The sequence below is a fragment of the Anabas testudineus genome, chromosome 2 (genome assembly GCF_900324465.2).
Source record: "Anabas testudineus chromosome 2, fAnaTes1.2, whole genome shotgun sequence".
NCBI lineage: Eukaryota > Metazoa > Chordata > Actinopteri > Anabantiformes > Anabantidae > Anabas > Anabas testudineus.
In genome coordinates, this window is record NC_046611.1 from 2,272,425 (window position 1) to 2,287,146 (window position 14,722).

General features: G+C 41.1%; 1 protein-coding gene across 1 annotated transcript; it reads left to right on the forward strand.

The window, feature by feature from the left end:
- The first annotated feature begins 11,177 nt into the window (after nt 1-11,177).
- On the forward strand, nt 11,178-14,675 carry LOC113163029 (leucine-rich repeat-containing protein 17). Its single transcript, XM_026361329.1, has 4 exons — nt 11,178-11,522; nt 11,603-11,740; nt 12,369-12,458; nt 12,759-14,675. The coding sequence occupies exon 4, from the start codon at nt 12,773-12,775 to the stop codon at nt 13,838-13,840; it is 1,068 nt and encodes a 355-aa protein (XP_026217114.1). The 5' UTR covers nt 11,178-11,522; nt 11,603-11,740; nt 12,369-12,458; nt 12,759-12,772; the 3' UTR covers nt 13,841-14,675.
- Nucleotides 14,676-14,722: the final 47 nt, after the last annotated feature.

A 14,722-nucleotide genomic window follows, 5' to 3' on the forward strand; every position in this document is an offset into this window, starting at 1 on the left:
CCTGACTGTAGCTCCCCACTCCATCCATCACCTGACCTGCTCACCTGCCCCAGTCAGCCCTCAGGCAGTGTACAGAGTAGCCAGACAGACAAACCTGCTCTCTGAGTTAAGGTTAAGGTCTAAGTTAGGTAAGAAATTAAGATTAACAAGATGTGAAAGGTAGTAAAATCTGCACTAGAGTTAAGAGCAATACACTCAACACATTTGTAAACATGTTTTCAGTGTTCTTCAACACACCAGTACTCACTCAAGTCAAATCAAATTTGCTCCAAGTTGTGTGCCGTATGTTGTAACTTGAAAAAGTTGAAATAGATGTAACAAAAGACAAAAAGTAAAAACTAGGAAGAGCTGGAAGAACATTTTGCAACTAAGTAGATTAATAAACTAATCAGTAACATGACAGAGAGACTTCAAATGACAAATATATAGAGAAAACACACTGAAACTTTCAGTTGATGACGTGTCAGGAAAACGGTTGGTGGAATCCAGTCTGAGCTGCGTTATGGAACCTCAGAGTTTAAACACTGAAGTGTTTCATGCCACCAGCAACCTGAAGGTGCTTTTATCTGCTGTTACTGAACCTGCCCCCAACACATAAACACAAAGCACTACTGTCCATTCCCACCCGTCTGTTCATATGCTTTTTGCACCAGCAGATGTGTGAACTCATGCCTGGTCGAAAGAAAACAAACGCACACCGATACCAGAGGCGATCCACTGGAGACCAAAACAGCCACTTACTGACCAATAGCAGGGATGTAAAGCGATTTCAGTGTAAAGAATCAAACCTCCAACATTTTCTGGGTTCAGAGAAAAAGAGAGGATCCGTTTTCCATCCGACCCTTTTAGCTCCAGTTCGTTCACAGAATGTGTGAAAATATTCCTTCCAAATTTCCTTTTCTATATTTATGCAGCAAGTGCATCAAAGTGTATATAAATACCTGAGAGTGAAGCTGTTTAGAGAACTGAATATGTACGTTTATGAATACTTCTGTATCTATAATACAACTGTAATGTAAAAATAAAATATACAGTACTGTGCACAAGTCTTAGGCACCATCTGCTTTGTTCTTTTATGAACAATGAACACTATTTATTTCTCTCTTTTTATAATAGAAACACAAAAAGTGGTTTCTTGGCTTTTGCCTTTCCACAAAAAACATTTCTGGTCCAGCTTCTTTAGGCTGCAGAAGGACCAACTTGGCATCCACATGAAGCTGCCAGATGCTGAACCAGGTCTTTGCTGGACTTCTGATCTCTTAAAGAAGAAACTCTGGGAAACTTCTCATCAGATCTTCCACTTCTGTTTTTGGCCTTGACCTTTCCAGATTCCTCTAAAGAGGTTACAGTTATTATTTGTCACTTTAACCACATAATGTTAAAACAAACGTGTTTATTCTGATATGTTGATTGTGTTTTTTATCGCTGTGAACATTTCCTATGTACACTAGTGACTACAATATAAATAGGTCTATAGTTATAACGGCACTGCCAAACCAAAGAAAAATGTAATGGGGCCTGAGACTTTTGCACAGTACTATCTCTCTCTCTCTCTCTCTCTCTCTCTCTCTATGTATATATATATATATATATATATATATATATATATATATATATATATATATATATATATATATATATCAGCAGTCAGTATGAGGCCCACTAAGCTTCCTGTCTGGAGTGCAGAACGCTGTCTGCTGCCAACTTTACATCTTTAATGACTCACCCGAAATCATTTATGAGAGTTTTTCTTCTCCTGCAGTCTTCAGCTGGTTAACTTTGCCCGTTTGTGACGTGATCAATCATCCAAGCAAGATGTTGTGTGTCCCACTTTATCTTCTTCTGGCAACAACGAGGCCCAGTTGGGAGAGCTCAAATCTCACAGAGGACAAAACAGCAGCTGAGAGCAAAGATGTTACTTCTGTGTTGGTCACTGAGATAATTCACTGCGTCACAAAGACTCAAACTACAAACCACAGAGCGGACGAGTCAGTGTTTCTTTGTGTTAATGACAGTGATGTACAAAATGTGTCTCTTAAAATGATCAGAGCAGATTATAGACACAAACCAGACACTTATCAGAGTTTCACTCTCATCTCGAGTGTTTCTAAAGGGGCACTGTGTGATATTTAGTTGATTAAGTGTCCTGCAAGATACTTCATCTGTGACAGCTGAGATGACACTTCATGGACTGTACTGACACCTATTGGTGTAGATTGTCTCCTGAAATTATAAATCAAATAATAATAATGATATACTAATGATTCCTTTGGGGAAATTGCGGTTGGACAGACAGTACATAGTAGTTGGCGCTACTACAGGAAGAACCAGAATCAAACCATTGACGATGTGGTTCACAGACATAAACTGCTCTACCAACTGAGCTATTACCACTCCAGCACTAATTTTGAGCCATTTTGTCGCCGACTACAAAAGAGGTTAAAAGGGTTAAAAAACAATTGGTCAGTAATTATAAAAAATACACAAATGTCACAATTAATAAGATTTGAGCAAAATATGACTCAGTATGTTTGTATTTTACACTTTGGCTATGTGGTGTTTTTATTTGTGACATATTTGCATGTTACATGCCATGTGTAATAATATATTAAATACAAGTCAAAGAAATACAAACATCCAGGAAGAACATGTTTAACAATGCCAAAATGTTGTAGTACAGTGAATAAATGTGTGTCCAACATTTAACAGGAAAATAGATCAAATTTAATAATGTCCTACATTTCCCACAATGCCCCACATCAACCTAGGAATAGACCGACAGTTACAATGAGCTCTAGTGAGTTGGTTTTAATGCATATTAGGTATTTAGTGTACATCTTTCTGAAAGTGGAAAAAGATCTTTGAAATTAAAAAAGAAGATTTTAAATTCACAGTAATAAACTACGAACATCATTCATTCCTTTGTTTCCAATTAGCTGTATGTGAGTAAATCTAAATGTGAAAACACTAAAGTTTCCTCATTTAACGTTGACAGTCTGATTTTTCTAGCCAAGTCTGCTTCCATTTTTCTTTTTATTCGTCTATGTGCAGTGATCTCTCTCCCAACACACACTCCGTCTCCACCCATTGAGCTGTCACTGTGCATTACCTCCACCCCAAAAGCCAGATTCTCCTGCACTTCCTCTCTCTCCCTCCTGCATCAAGGTAAAACACACACTCTCTCCGCAAAACACTAAAAGTGACAGGAAAATATCTGTCTGCAAAAGGCAACAATAAATAATGAACATGAACTCTAAAATAACCGATAGAAAATGTTTTACAGAAAATAAAACATGAATAAATGAAGGTGAAATAAGGACATCAGATACAGTTTGAAGATTAACAGTACAGTTTGTGGATTAGAAAACCACCTGGTTTCCTTTAATTTATCAGTATCATATGATCTCGGCTGCAGAGTGACACAGAAACACCCACATGACCGAGCAGAGAGCAGGAAACGCTGCACAGTTGATGTCTAACCTAGACCTGAGTGCCAGTGTAGCTGTATGGAGGGACAATGACTTCCACCTCCCATAAATGATAACCTCCCCGGGGCTGCTCACAGCTTTGATTAAAGACAGATTTAGCTCATTAGAACATCTGAAAGAAGATATTAGCTTCTAATTCACATTAACAACAGAACACGGTCAGTCCGGGTTGTTTCAGCAGTTGCAGGTGGTCGAAGTCAACGAGCAGCGAGTGAAAAGGTCACGAAACCTCCAGAGGACGTGTGTGTGTCTGCAGGATGCAAAAGTTGAATGTCCCGACCTTTACTCAGTGGAGTGTCCGTGTTCAGCCTGCAGGCTTTGACCTCAGCGTGACGCTCAGGTCAAACCACCACAGAGCTTCTGTGTGGACCGACAGTTCACTGGGATACCCAGCACGTTCTACGAAGCTACATATAAATTCACCCCTACTGGCGACAGTAGAAGCAGCATTTCCATTTGTTCCCTGCTTTACAGTTAAATAAACTTTTAATTTTGAATTAGTGTCGTCACTGGTTGTGAGTTACAAATGTTAAAAAACACTTGTTGGGACCTGACCCTCCCTAACAGGAATAATAAAAAGCATCAAAACACAGTTAACCTAATAAAAAAACAGAAAATAAAAATACAAAAAGGACAAAATGTTGACTGTGAATGTGTCACTGTGTAAACAGATGTTCGTGCAGCTGCAGAGTGAAGACACTGTTTACTTTCTGTTGTGATTTTGTTTGACAGGGAAACGTCTCTCTGTGTTTTATATCCGTGCGACGCTTCACTGAGCACCTTCACCTGCACTTTTGACTTTTAACCTCCGTCTTCAAACACTCTCACTCCCTCCACCGGTTTGTTGTGGGTGACTTGGCTGCCGCTTCCTCGTCCTCTGTGTCAATGTGCCAACACAGGTTGGATCAGTGTGTTTGTTTTGTCGACCCCAGCAGATGAGGCGGGTGGAGAGATCATCAGATGTCGATGTCAGAAACTGAAACATGCAAACTCCCCTTTCTGAAGAAAATGATCTGTTCAATAAGTTTTTAGGGAGCTTGTCGAAGAAAGTCGTTACTGTAAAGTTACCGTGAATCTCTTTTCAACAGAACATTAATTAAAACATTACAGAAAAAGAAACAATCATAACCAAACCACTGTGCTTAAATATGTTTTATAGACAGATTTCAGTCAGCTTTTCTTGTAAACGTGGGCTTAAAAGAAATCTTCATAGGACCAACAGGTGACACATCATCTTTTAATGCAGTTCAGGTTCAGGACTTATTTTCATTTCAGTATGATGATGTTGAATTATTAAGAGTATTGTCAGCGTCCTGCTGATGGGTTTTCAGATTTCCAGGAAGCTGCTGAAGCTCACAGATCTGCCTGACCTAAAAGCTCTGACATCTCAAGGGGTGATCACACTCTGAGCTGCCAAAAATACTCTGGTAGACAGAGAGAGAGAGAGAGAGTCTGTGTGTGTGTCCAGACTAGAGAGCAGAAACACAACCTTGACCTAGTTACTGAAGAAACAACCAGAGGAGAAAAGAGGGAGAGATGAAGAAGAGCAGAACTAATGTACAAACTGCAAACAAGAGACAGGACATAAAGCAAAGTGAAGAAGAGATGACAGACTGGAAGAAGACTGACAAAAGAATGTGATGAAATGATACATGTGGAAAAACACAAGAACAGACAATCCAAGAGTATTAAAATGAAGAAAGAAGGAAATGTCAGAGGAGAAAGGGATAGTGGAGGAAAACACGAAGAAAGGACGACAGCAAAAGAGGAAAAAAGGTAAAGGACGAAACAAGGAGGAGAAGTGAGTAGAGCAGTGTGGTGTAGAGGTCACGGCCTCCCTCCTGTTGGTCTGATGGATCCACACTGACAACCAGAGACCACTGGAGACTGGTCTGTGTGAGGGAGGGACAGCACACTCTCAGGCAACACACACTTTTCCCAGTTTCCCTGAAGGTGTTTTCCTTATCGACTCCTGAATCTCTGTGACACGCACATTCACACTCACAGAGGTCAAAGGCCACACAGGGAATGTTACACCTGTGCAGATGGCAGACTTCACATCACATCAGAGTGAGAAAGGTTCCAGAACAGTCGTAGGTCGGTAGTAGTACCACACAGAGCAGCAGTATTGTGTGGCCATGTTTGAATAAGAGACTGAGTAATGTGAGGGTTCAACTCTAAGAAGCTGTAGTTGGAAGAAGGTTTAACAGGAGCAGTAGCAGCAACTGAAATGGTACTGTTCAGTAGTCCTAGTAGTAATTGTGCTAATAGCAGAGTAGAGTCAGGTGTCTAGTTCCTGGTTCAGCAGTAGTAGAAACAGCAGTAGTTTTTTGGTATGCAGTACCAGTGCAGTGCGTTTCCACTTCCAGTATTTGTACCATAAGTTGTATTAATTGAAGTATTTGCAGTATTTCTACAGGTATTATTTAGAGATACGTTTTGGAGTTTGGTGATTCTGTGATTCAGGTGAAGTGAAACTGAGCTCATGGATTAAAACAAAAATTGATGCTGATGATGGAGATGATGACACTTGAACTGACAGCACCAACACTCAGAGACAACAAGGACGGCGACGACGAGGACGAGGATGATGATGATGATGATGATGATGATGATGACAGTAGTGATGATGCTTATTCAAAGAAATGGGTTCACACTCTGTGAGGAGTCTGAGTGTTTATATGTCACTACATGATGGACGTGAGTGGTCCGACCAGTTTGTTCTGTGGAACAGGGACAGTTCAGGGAAACAATGAACGTTTGTATTTGATCCTTTTCTTAATCTACATGCTCTGTTACTAAAAGAAGAAAACCTACTTCCAAAATGCTTCTAACTGGAGGTAATATAACAGATACAGCTGTATCTGTCCTTCATGTCAGGATTCCTGGTTTGTTTTTAAAAACACAGTCTGCTATCGTACCACTCAGTGGTACTCAACACTCAGCCTCTGTGCAAAAATCGAAATGTCGAAGTGAAGATTCCTGCCGGCACACTCTCACACACACAAAGCTTTATTGTGTTCTGATAATCCACTGAACCTGAGCGTTTACTGCACAAACAGTTCCCAGGCCCGCCCTTGTTTACTTTACAGACATGCTGCTGAGGCTGCAGCAGTGTTATAAATACATTTCTATTTTATTCTTGGTTCAAACTGCATTTCTATTACAATGAGGGGTAATATAAACTACTACTGGTTCCTAAAGTTCAGAGAACATGCAGACATTTTGTCAGGAGTGTGTTTTTTTATTATTATTATTTTGGCAGCAGCAGCTCCTCACTCAGTGTTACACACACCATCACCACCATCTCATACATCCGGTCCCTGTGTGTCAGATCTGAGGACCTGATTGAGAACTTGACAGCGGCAGGGACAATCTGTTCGTTCCACTCTCTGTTTTCAGACCTCTGTGACCCCCCATGCCCCATCCCCCCCGAGTCTCTTCCTGTCACTGAGTCCGAGCTGCCATGTTGGATTTGAGCAGCAGTGAGAACGAGCCGTCACGCTGTACCACCGCTGTACCACCGCTGTACCACCGCTGTCGCGTTCATTAACACCTCCGTCCGTCACACACACACATACTGTCCGAGTCAGCACACACCTACAGGTCCACGCTGGACACACACTGCTGCAGGAAACTGACAGAGAGGCATGACTGACAGCTGAGGGGCGGGACCTCTTGTTTCAGTTACAGTTAGTGGTAGTATTACTGTAGTACTGTTAATACTACTACCTCTGCATCTACTACGAACTGTACTAGCACTAGTGTCTGAGTTAGTAATACTACTAAAGAGACTGTCACCACTACTGCTACTGCCACAGCTCATTCTATTCCATTACTTTGCACATACACTACTGTCCACTCCTCCAAAGCACCCAGACCATCACACTGCCTCCTTCTGTTTGATTTGAAGACTCATCTGTCCACAACACTTTCTTCAAATCCTCCTTAAGAGAAGATTAGATAACATAAGATAAACGTTCTTCAGGTAGTCTTGTAGATAAAGATAAAAAAGGAGTTAGTAATCATCTGCTGTCGGCTCGGTGTTGTAGAGCCTGATGGTCATGGGGATGAAGGATCTCCTGTATCTTTTAGTCCTACAGCTCAGTGAAGTGAGTCGTCCACTGCAGCTTCTTCTCTGGTCCATCAGGATGTTGTGTAGAGGATGGTCGGTGTACTGTAGAATGTGCGTGAGTCCCCCTCTGCCCATTTTTATACTGCACAACTGGGTGAAGTGACCAGTACAACTCACTGTCCAGGGGTACACCTAGATATTTGTAGGCTGGCACCACTTCAATGTCGAGGTGGAGGAGGTGGTTTAGACCTGCGAAATCCACTACCATCTTTTTAGTTTTAGAGGAACTGAAGGAGTTTGTCAGTCCTCTGGATTCCTCTTCCTGTCCATTCCTGATACATCACAATCTCAGTCTTTTGTTTTTATTGCACAGTGTGAGATGCAGCTTTTCTACCATAAAGTCCATCATCCTGAAGTCTCCTCTTCACTGTTGATGCTGACACTGGTGTGTGACGTGTACTGTTTAGTGCAGCTGCCAGTTGAGGACCTGTGAGGCGTCTTTGTCTTAAACTACACACTCTCAGATGTTTGTTATTGTTATTATTTATTAACAGCGTGATAAGAAATGATGTGTTTCCTCACAATTTCTTTTGTTAGGACAACAATAGAGTGACGGGTCTCTAATGAAAGTTCTTTCTTTCTGTCTGTTGGTTCCTATTGGAACCAGTAAACAAACAACTGCTGCTGTTTAGACACTGAACCTAAATAATGTCATGCTCCTGTTTTGGCTCCATTTGTACAACTGTTCTCATAATTAAACAATTGTTTGTGAATTGCATGAAAATGTGTTTTTCTTTGCAAATTTCCGAGTGATTCCAAACTTTTACGTTCTACAATACCTAACACAAGTAGTTATTTTAACCACCACTACTTGTACTAGTATTACTACTTATACTTTTGATGTATATTATAAAGTTATAAAATATTTGTACTTTTCTGGACTCTTTTCATGTGATGCCACTTTCTACCTCTACTCCATATAACTCTACAGCATTAATAATGGATTGTAGTAGTTTAAGTTTTGATACTGTGTACAGTCCCTTTGTGTTACTAGTACTTGTACCCACAGTGTGGTATTTAGCTTATTAAATGATCAGAGCTGCACTGCTGCTGTTGATCCTGTTGATTGATCCAATCAATCACTCCATGTTTATTGTCCTGTTGCTTCTCGTCCTACAGGTCTGTGCCGCCTCCTGCTGGTCACAGGTACAAACTACAGTTTAAATACTGCACAGGTGGCCACACTGATGACATCACAACAACCTGACCTGCTCAGAGTAGAAAGGTGAGACGAACTCACATATGTGGTGGATATTGTTTTCACGAAGCTTCAAATACTATAAAAGAAATGATAAAGACTGTTACTGTGAGGAGCTCAACTAAATCTGAATTCAATTAGACTTTTAGATCACATTTCACACAATATATAAAATATTTATTATGGGACACGTATTAATATTTATATGTGGATCTGGTGTTGCACACAGCCACAGAATACCTACATTTAGAGATAATAAATATTTCAGATTTGCACAATACCCACAGGGATTATGCCAAACTCTCAGTATCACTCTTAAGTTTTCTCTTTCTTTTTGTGGTAACATCATGTAATTTAAAAAGTACGATCTAAAATATTTAAATACTGCAGTCAGATAAAAAGTACTTTAGAATGAAGATAACATTTAGACTTCACCAGATACTAGACTGTGGTTTGTTGTTTGTTTAGGAGGGATGCACTGTTGGTAATCTGCTTTAGACAAACATGTCGGCCAAATTAGTTAAGATAATGTAGAATATTGATGCTCTTAGCCACTGGAAACCCTCTTCAAACACATTTTGACTTAAACTTAATGGAAACAATCAGAAAACGCTCCTTAATAAGAAAAAACAACATAATAAATCAACCACTGACAGTGAGCTGGATACAGTCAGAGTGAGATGTTGGTGTTGTCCTCAGCAGCAGTAGTGTCCTCTGGGATTACAGATTAGTGTGTTCATAGAGACTGGAGCAGCTTTCATGTGCTTCCCTGTCAGGGTTTCTGTCTCACTGTAATCATCCTGCTGTCAGATAGTCTGACCAGTGAAAACACATCAGAGCAGATGCTCTCTTCAGAGACCGTATCTGTGGACGCTCTGTGTACTCTGAGCACTGACCTTCAGATGATACACTAGTTTACAGCAACAGAAACCTGTATACACAGACTCCAACACCCGTACTGCACATGTTTGTATTTCAGACACATACATAAGTACTGATACTGATCTAATTCAGTTTGTTCCATCTCTCCTGATCTCATAGATCTGACACAGTAAGTCTGTAATGACTGAAGAGACAGACGTAACGATAACTATTAAACAGTTTTCACACAGGTAATAGTATACGTGTGAATAGAAGTATGAGTACTAGTAGCACTACGGGTGGCAGGATTAGCAGTGGGATAACTATATTAGCAATTACTGTGGTACAGTAGTAGTAGTTAAAGGTGTAGTAATAGTATACGTGTGTAGTACTAGTAGCACACTCAATTGTAGGTGAAGATTTAGTATCAGTAGAAGCAGCATACTGTAGGTAGTTGTAGTAGGAGGTGTTGTAAAACTAGGTAGTAGTATAATAGTGACCAGATATAAGGCAGTGGTAGTTGTAGTAGTAGTAATGGTGGTAACAAGTTTTTTTGAACCTTGAATCTTGACCACTAGTTTCTAGTTTCAGAATAGGTAGTAGTATTCAGAAAAAGTAAACAGAAGTAGAAGTACCAGTAGTAGTAATAACAGCAGGAGCAGTTTCAGTAGTAGCTGTACTGTGATACAATCAATAAAAATACATTTTCCTCATCACTTGTGATTTGACAGAAACTAAAATCTGGATCCAAATACAGGAAAATACTGCAAAATACTGTAAAATACTAAATACTGTAAAATATAGTAAATTACTGTAAATATAGTAGAATAGAGTAAATTATAGTAAAATATAGTAAATTACAGTAAAATACAGTTAAACACTGTAAAATACAGTAAAATATAGTAAATTACAGTAAAATACATTTAAACACTGTAAAATACTATAAAATACAGTAAAACACTGAGGATCATTACGTTGTTGCTGGTTTTATTATATATTTATATAATAAATATATCATATATTTATTATATTTATAATATTATTAATTTTATACTGTTCTATCCAGTGAAAACTAGTTTTTCTGTTTTATTGTCTGTTGAAGGTCGACCCACTCCACAGATTTAAGACTCGTTGTGACCAAAGCTGAATGATTTCCTTGATAACAATAATGAAGGTTTGAGTAGTTTCACATTGTGTTTTAACTCTGCTGCAGCACTGATATTTACAGATACTGTTGTTGTGTGGTGAGAATGACCTTCTAACCTAATTAACTCAACATTAAAACACAACAAAACACAAAACACAGTCCTGGTGTCATCAGAAACTCTTCCAATAATAAGTTAAGGGCGGTGACTGAAGTAGTTTCCAGTTGCTGTTATTGTGAAGCCTAATGATCCAGGTCAAGTTAAAAGCTGCCATGAAACTGGATCCCTGCAGACACCCAATATCTGGAAGAGGAAACATCACGGTATCATCACTGACGCCGTCTGGAAGAAGGAAATGCTGTGATAGTGGAGGAAAACTAAACTTAACTAAATGACTAAATAAGTAAAAGATATGTTGAAAACATTTCAGTGTTTGAGGAAATCTGTAAACGAAACACAAGCAGACTGATCCTCATATCGACCCTGTGTCGTCCTCAAAGAACTAAAGAAACGTTTGACTCAGCTAAAAGCTAAAAAGCCAAGAAGAACCTGGATTATCTGTGTCGGGGATTTGGATGGTTTTAGTCTAATCTTCATCTCTGTGACCAACAGGTCTGCTCATCATCTATCCAGTAGATTCCTGCTGCATCCTATAGACGAGAATACATGATCACATCTGGGCTGATTCCACACAGGTAAACTAACTGTGACTTTAACTATATAAAAATTAAAAATGTTTCTTCTAGTTTGAATCTTTTTAAAAACTTCTTTTTAGATGAACACAGTCAGCAAAGAAACCACGAGGCCGTGAAATCAGACCCTGACCTCTTCCTTGTCATCTGACATCTGGGAATCGTAATTTGAATCAACCAACATCTCATAACTGAAAACGTCTGAACAACGACAGCCTCTGGTGGGTCGCAGTGAAATTCTGCACAAACATTCATCATCTGCAAATGATTCATGATGTTGAAAGTTGATTGTTAGGTTGGAAGTACGCTGAATAGAAATGGAAAAATCTGATGAGAAATAATAATAATAATCACACATAATACAACATGTCATGATAAAACCTTCATTTGAAAAGCTGCATATCAAATATTTAAACACATTCATATTTAATGTTTCACAGACACTGTTGGCAGTATTAGTAGTAGTATTAGTATGTGTATGTACTGTGTGTTGTACACCGTACTGTACACGACCACAGTGGATGTTACGTGTATTGTTTAGTCTCTTCTCTCAGCACCGACACACTCGGCTCAGTTCTGTTGTGATTAAATCTGCAGAGTAAATGAACCAGAGAACAACCTGGAGATAAAGACCCTCTGCCTGCCATCAATCAAATCTGTCCAGACCCTCTAATTCTCAGCTCTGTGGCCCAGTTTGGCTTCTATCTCCTAAACCTCCCCTCGCAGCCCGTAACCCCCTCCCTCAACACAGCCGCAGCGCTGCCTGGTGAATAATTGACGAGCTCTCCTCCCCTCCTCTCCTCTCTGTGTCTCTTTCCGTCACTCTGCCTTTGTCGTGTCTCTCGTCAGGTTTTCCGGGCCGTGACAACCTGCCCTCCCTCTCCTCCATCATGTCCAGTCTCCACCTGCTGCTGCCTGGATGTTGACGATCGCGAGCAGGTAAACAGAGGCAGGAGCAGCTGCTGGTAAGAAAAACCTACGACAATACAACACGAGAGGACGGCAGATTGGACTTTAACTGGTCCTGACAGATTAACTGCCCTGATGTAGCGTCTGTGTGTAGATTACTGTAAAGTTTTAACTCAACCAGCAGAGGATCCATCGACACAACACGGACGTTTTTATCTTCACAAAGTGTCGTGAAGTAATAAGAAGCTTTGTTTCCACCAAGTCAGCATTTCTGCTGATTTTGAGTCGACAACCTATTAAGATCTGAACTGTGGTTCTGGTGGTTTTCAGAAAGCTGTGGAGTCATGAAGGAGTTGTTGTTCCTCCTCTTGGTGGTGATGGATGCGTCCTCTGGGTCTCACAACAGCTGGTGTGATCCTGGCTGTGACTGTCGAGTAGATGTCAGGTCCACCATCTGCTCCCGAGCCTTCCTCACCCAGCTGCCCAGCAGAGTTTCCCCCAACACCAAACTCCTCGACTTGTCCGACAACCACATCTCCGTCATCCCCAAACGTTCCTTCAGCAAAAACCACAAACTGCAGGTGCTGCTGCTGCAGAACAACAACATCAGCGTCGTGGAGGACGGCGGCTTCTCTCAGCTGGAGTTCCTGAGCAAACTGGACCTGAGCTGGAACCGGATCTCCACCCTGACTGAAGGCTTCTCCATCGGCCTGGCATTCCTGCGGGAGCTGCAGCTCGCCCACAACCTGCTGACGAGCCTGGACAGCAGCAGTTTCCTGCACCTGGACGGCCTCCAGAGGTTAAACCTGACCAGCAACTCCATCCACACCATCCAGGTGAGGACGTTCTCCTCCATGAGCTCCCTGCGGCAGCTGCACCTGGAGAACAACCAGCTGTCGTCTCTGAGGAACGGGATATTCTCCATACTGCGCTCGCTCGAGGTTCTCAACCTGGCCGGAAACCGGATCAGCGAGACAGAGATTGGCATCTTCAAGCCGCTCACCAGTATGTCGTTACTCAACCTGGCCAACAACCAGCTGTCCACCATCTACTTCAAGACGTTCCTCAGTATCCAGACCTACAGCACACACATCCTGCTGGAGGGGAACCCCTGGAACTGCGACTGTGACCTGCAGAGAGTTTTCCAGAAGCTGCGCAGCATCCAGAGGCTCTTCCTGGACGACTACTACAACCTGACCTGCAAGGCGCCGCCCGTCCTCCAGGATTACCGGCTGATGGAGGTGGACACTGAGTTGTGCATCGCCGAGACGGTCACCGTGCTCATCATCACCGCGACCGTGGTGATCACTGTGCTGGCCGCCATGCTGATGGGCGAGAGGATGAGGAAGAAGGAGCAGAAGGAGAAGCACTGGACGCAGCAGGCGGATCTCTCCGATGAGTCGGACTACTGAGACACGCTTCTTTCTGTCTCTCTGTGTTTTCTACAGATGTACCTGCTGTTTTGTCAAACTGCATTTCGACCTTCAGGCTTTTTCTTTTCAGGAACTTTAACCCCTCCAAAACATCTGCTTGCCTGGAAAGAGATTTCAGATCCTGTTCATCTGGTCTGACTTCTCATCTGCTTCACTCCAAAAACCCTGAAACACACGTCTGTTTCATGATAAAGAGACTCAACTGACTTAGTTCACTTTCTGATCCTAAATATTTTTTGAAGTGATGAAACTGAAGTTTGAAAAACATTAAATGAGATGTTGTCACAGTTTCTTATTTAAGACAAATCTACACGTTTAGATTTTATATTAGTTTTCAGTTCACATCATCACATCAGCAGTGTCAGTGTAACATGCAGGTCTACAGCGCCCCCGGCAGATGAAATGGTTTATGGTATTGAAAATCATGGGGGGTGGGGGGTGTTTCCTGGTTGAGTATGTTTGTGGACACTTTCCAGGAACTCCTTGTTTTTTTTGTTTCTTTTACCTCTTGACTGTCTAAACTAAAATTAGAATCAGCTGCAACTTTTCTGTTTACACTAAATAAGATGTTTGAGTCTTTGTGTGGTTCACAGGAACTTTATCCCCTGACAAGGCCTTTAGGGTGAGCCAGTAGAAATCTAATCATGTGACATAAATTAAACCTACTATAATAGTATTTGTCATGTATTTATGTGCGTTTTGATGGTACCAGCTCATTTATATCAGTACGAAAGCATCTGTTCATGTGTTAAAGCTTTATTTGTTATAATGTAATATTCCCATGGAGGGTTAGAGCCAGGTTTACAGTGTCTCGTTAAACTGACCTAATGATTTATGTCATTAATGGAAGTTTCCCCTTTA

Excerpts from the sequence above, each read along its gene's own strand:
- LOC113163029 (XM_026361329.1), top strand. The coding sequence starts at position 12,773 with ATGAAGGAGTTGTTGTTCCTCCTCTTGGTGGTGATGGATGCGTCCTCT.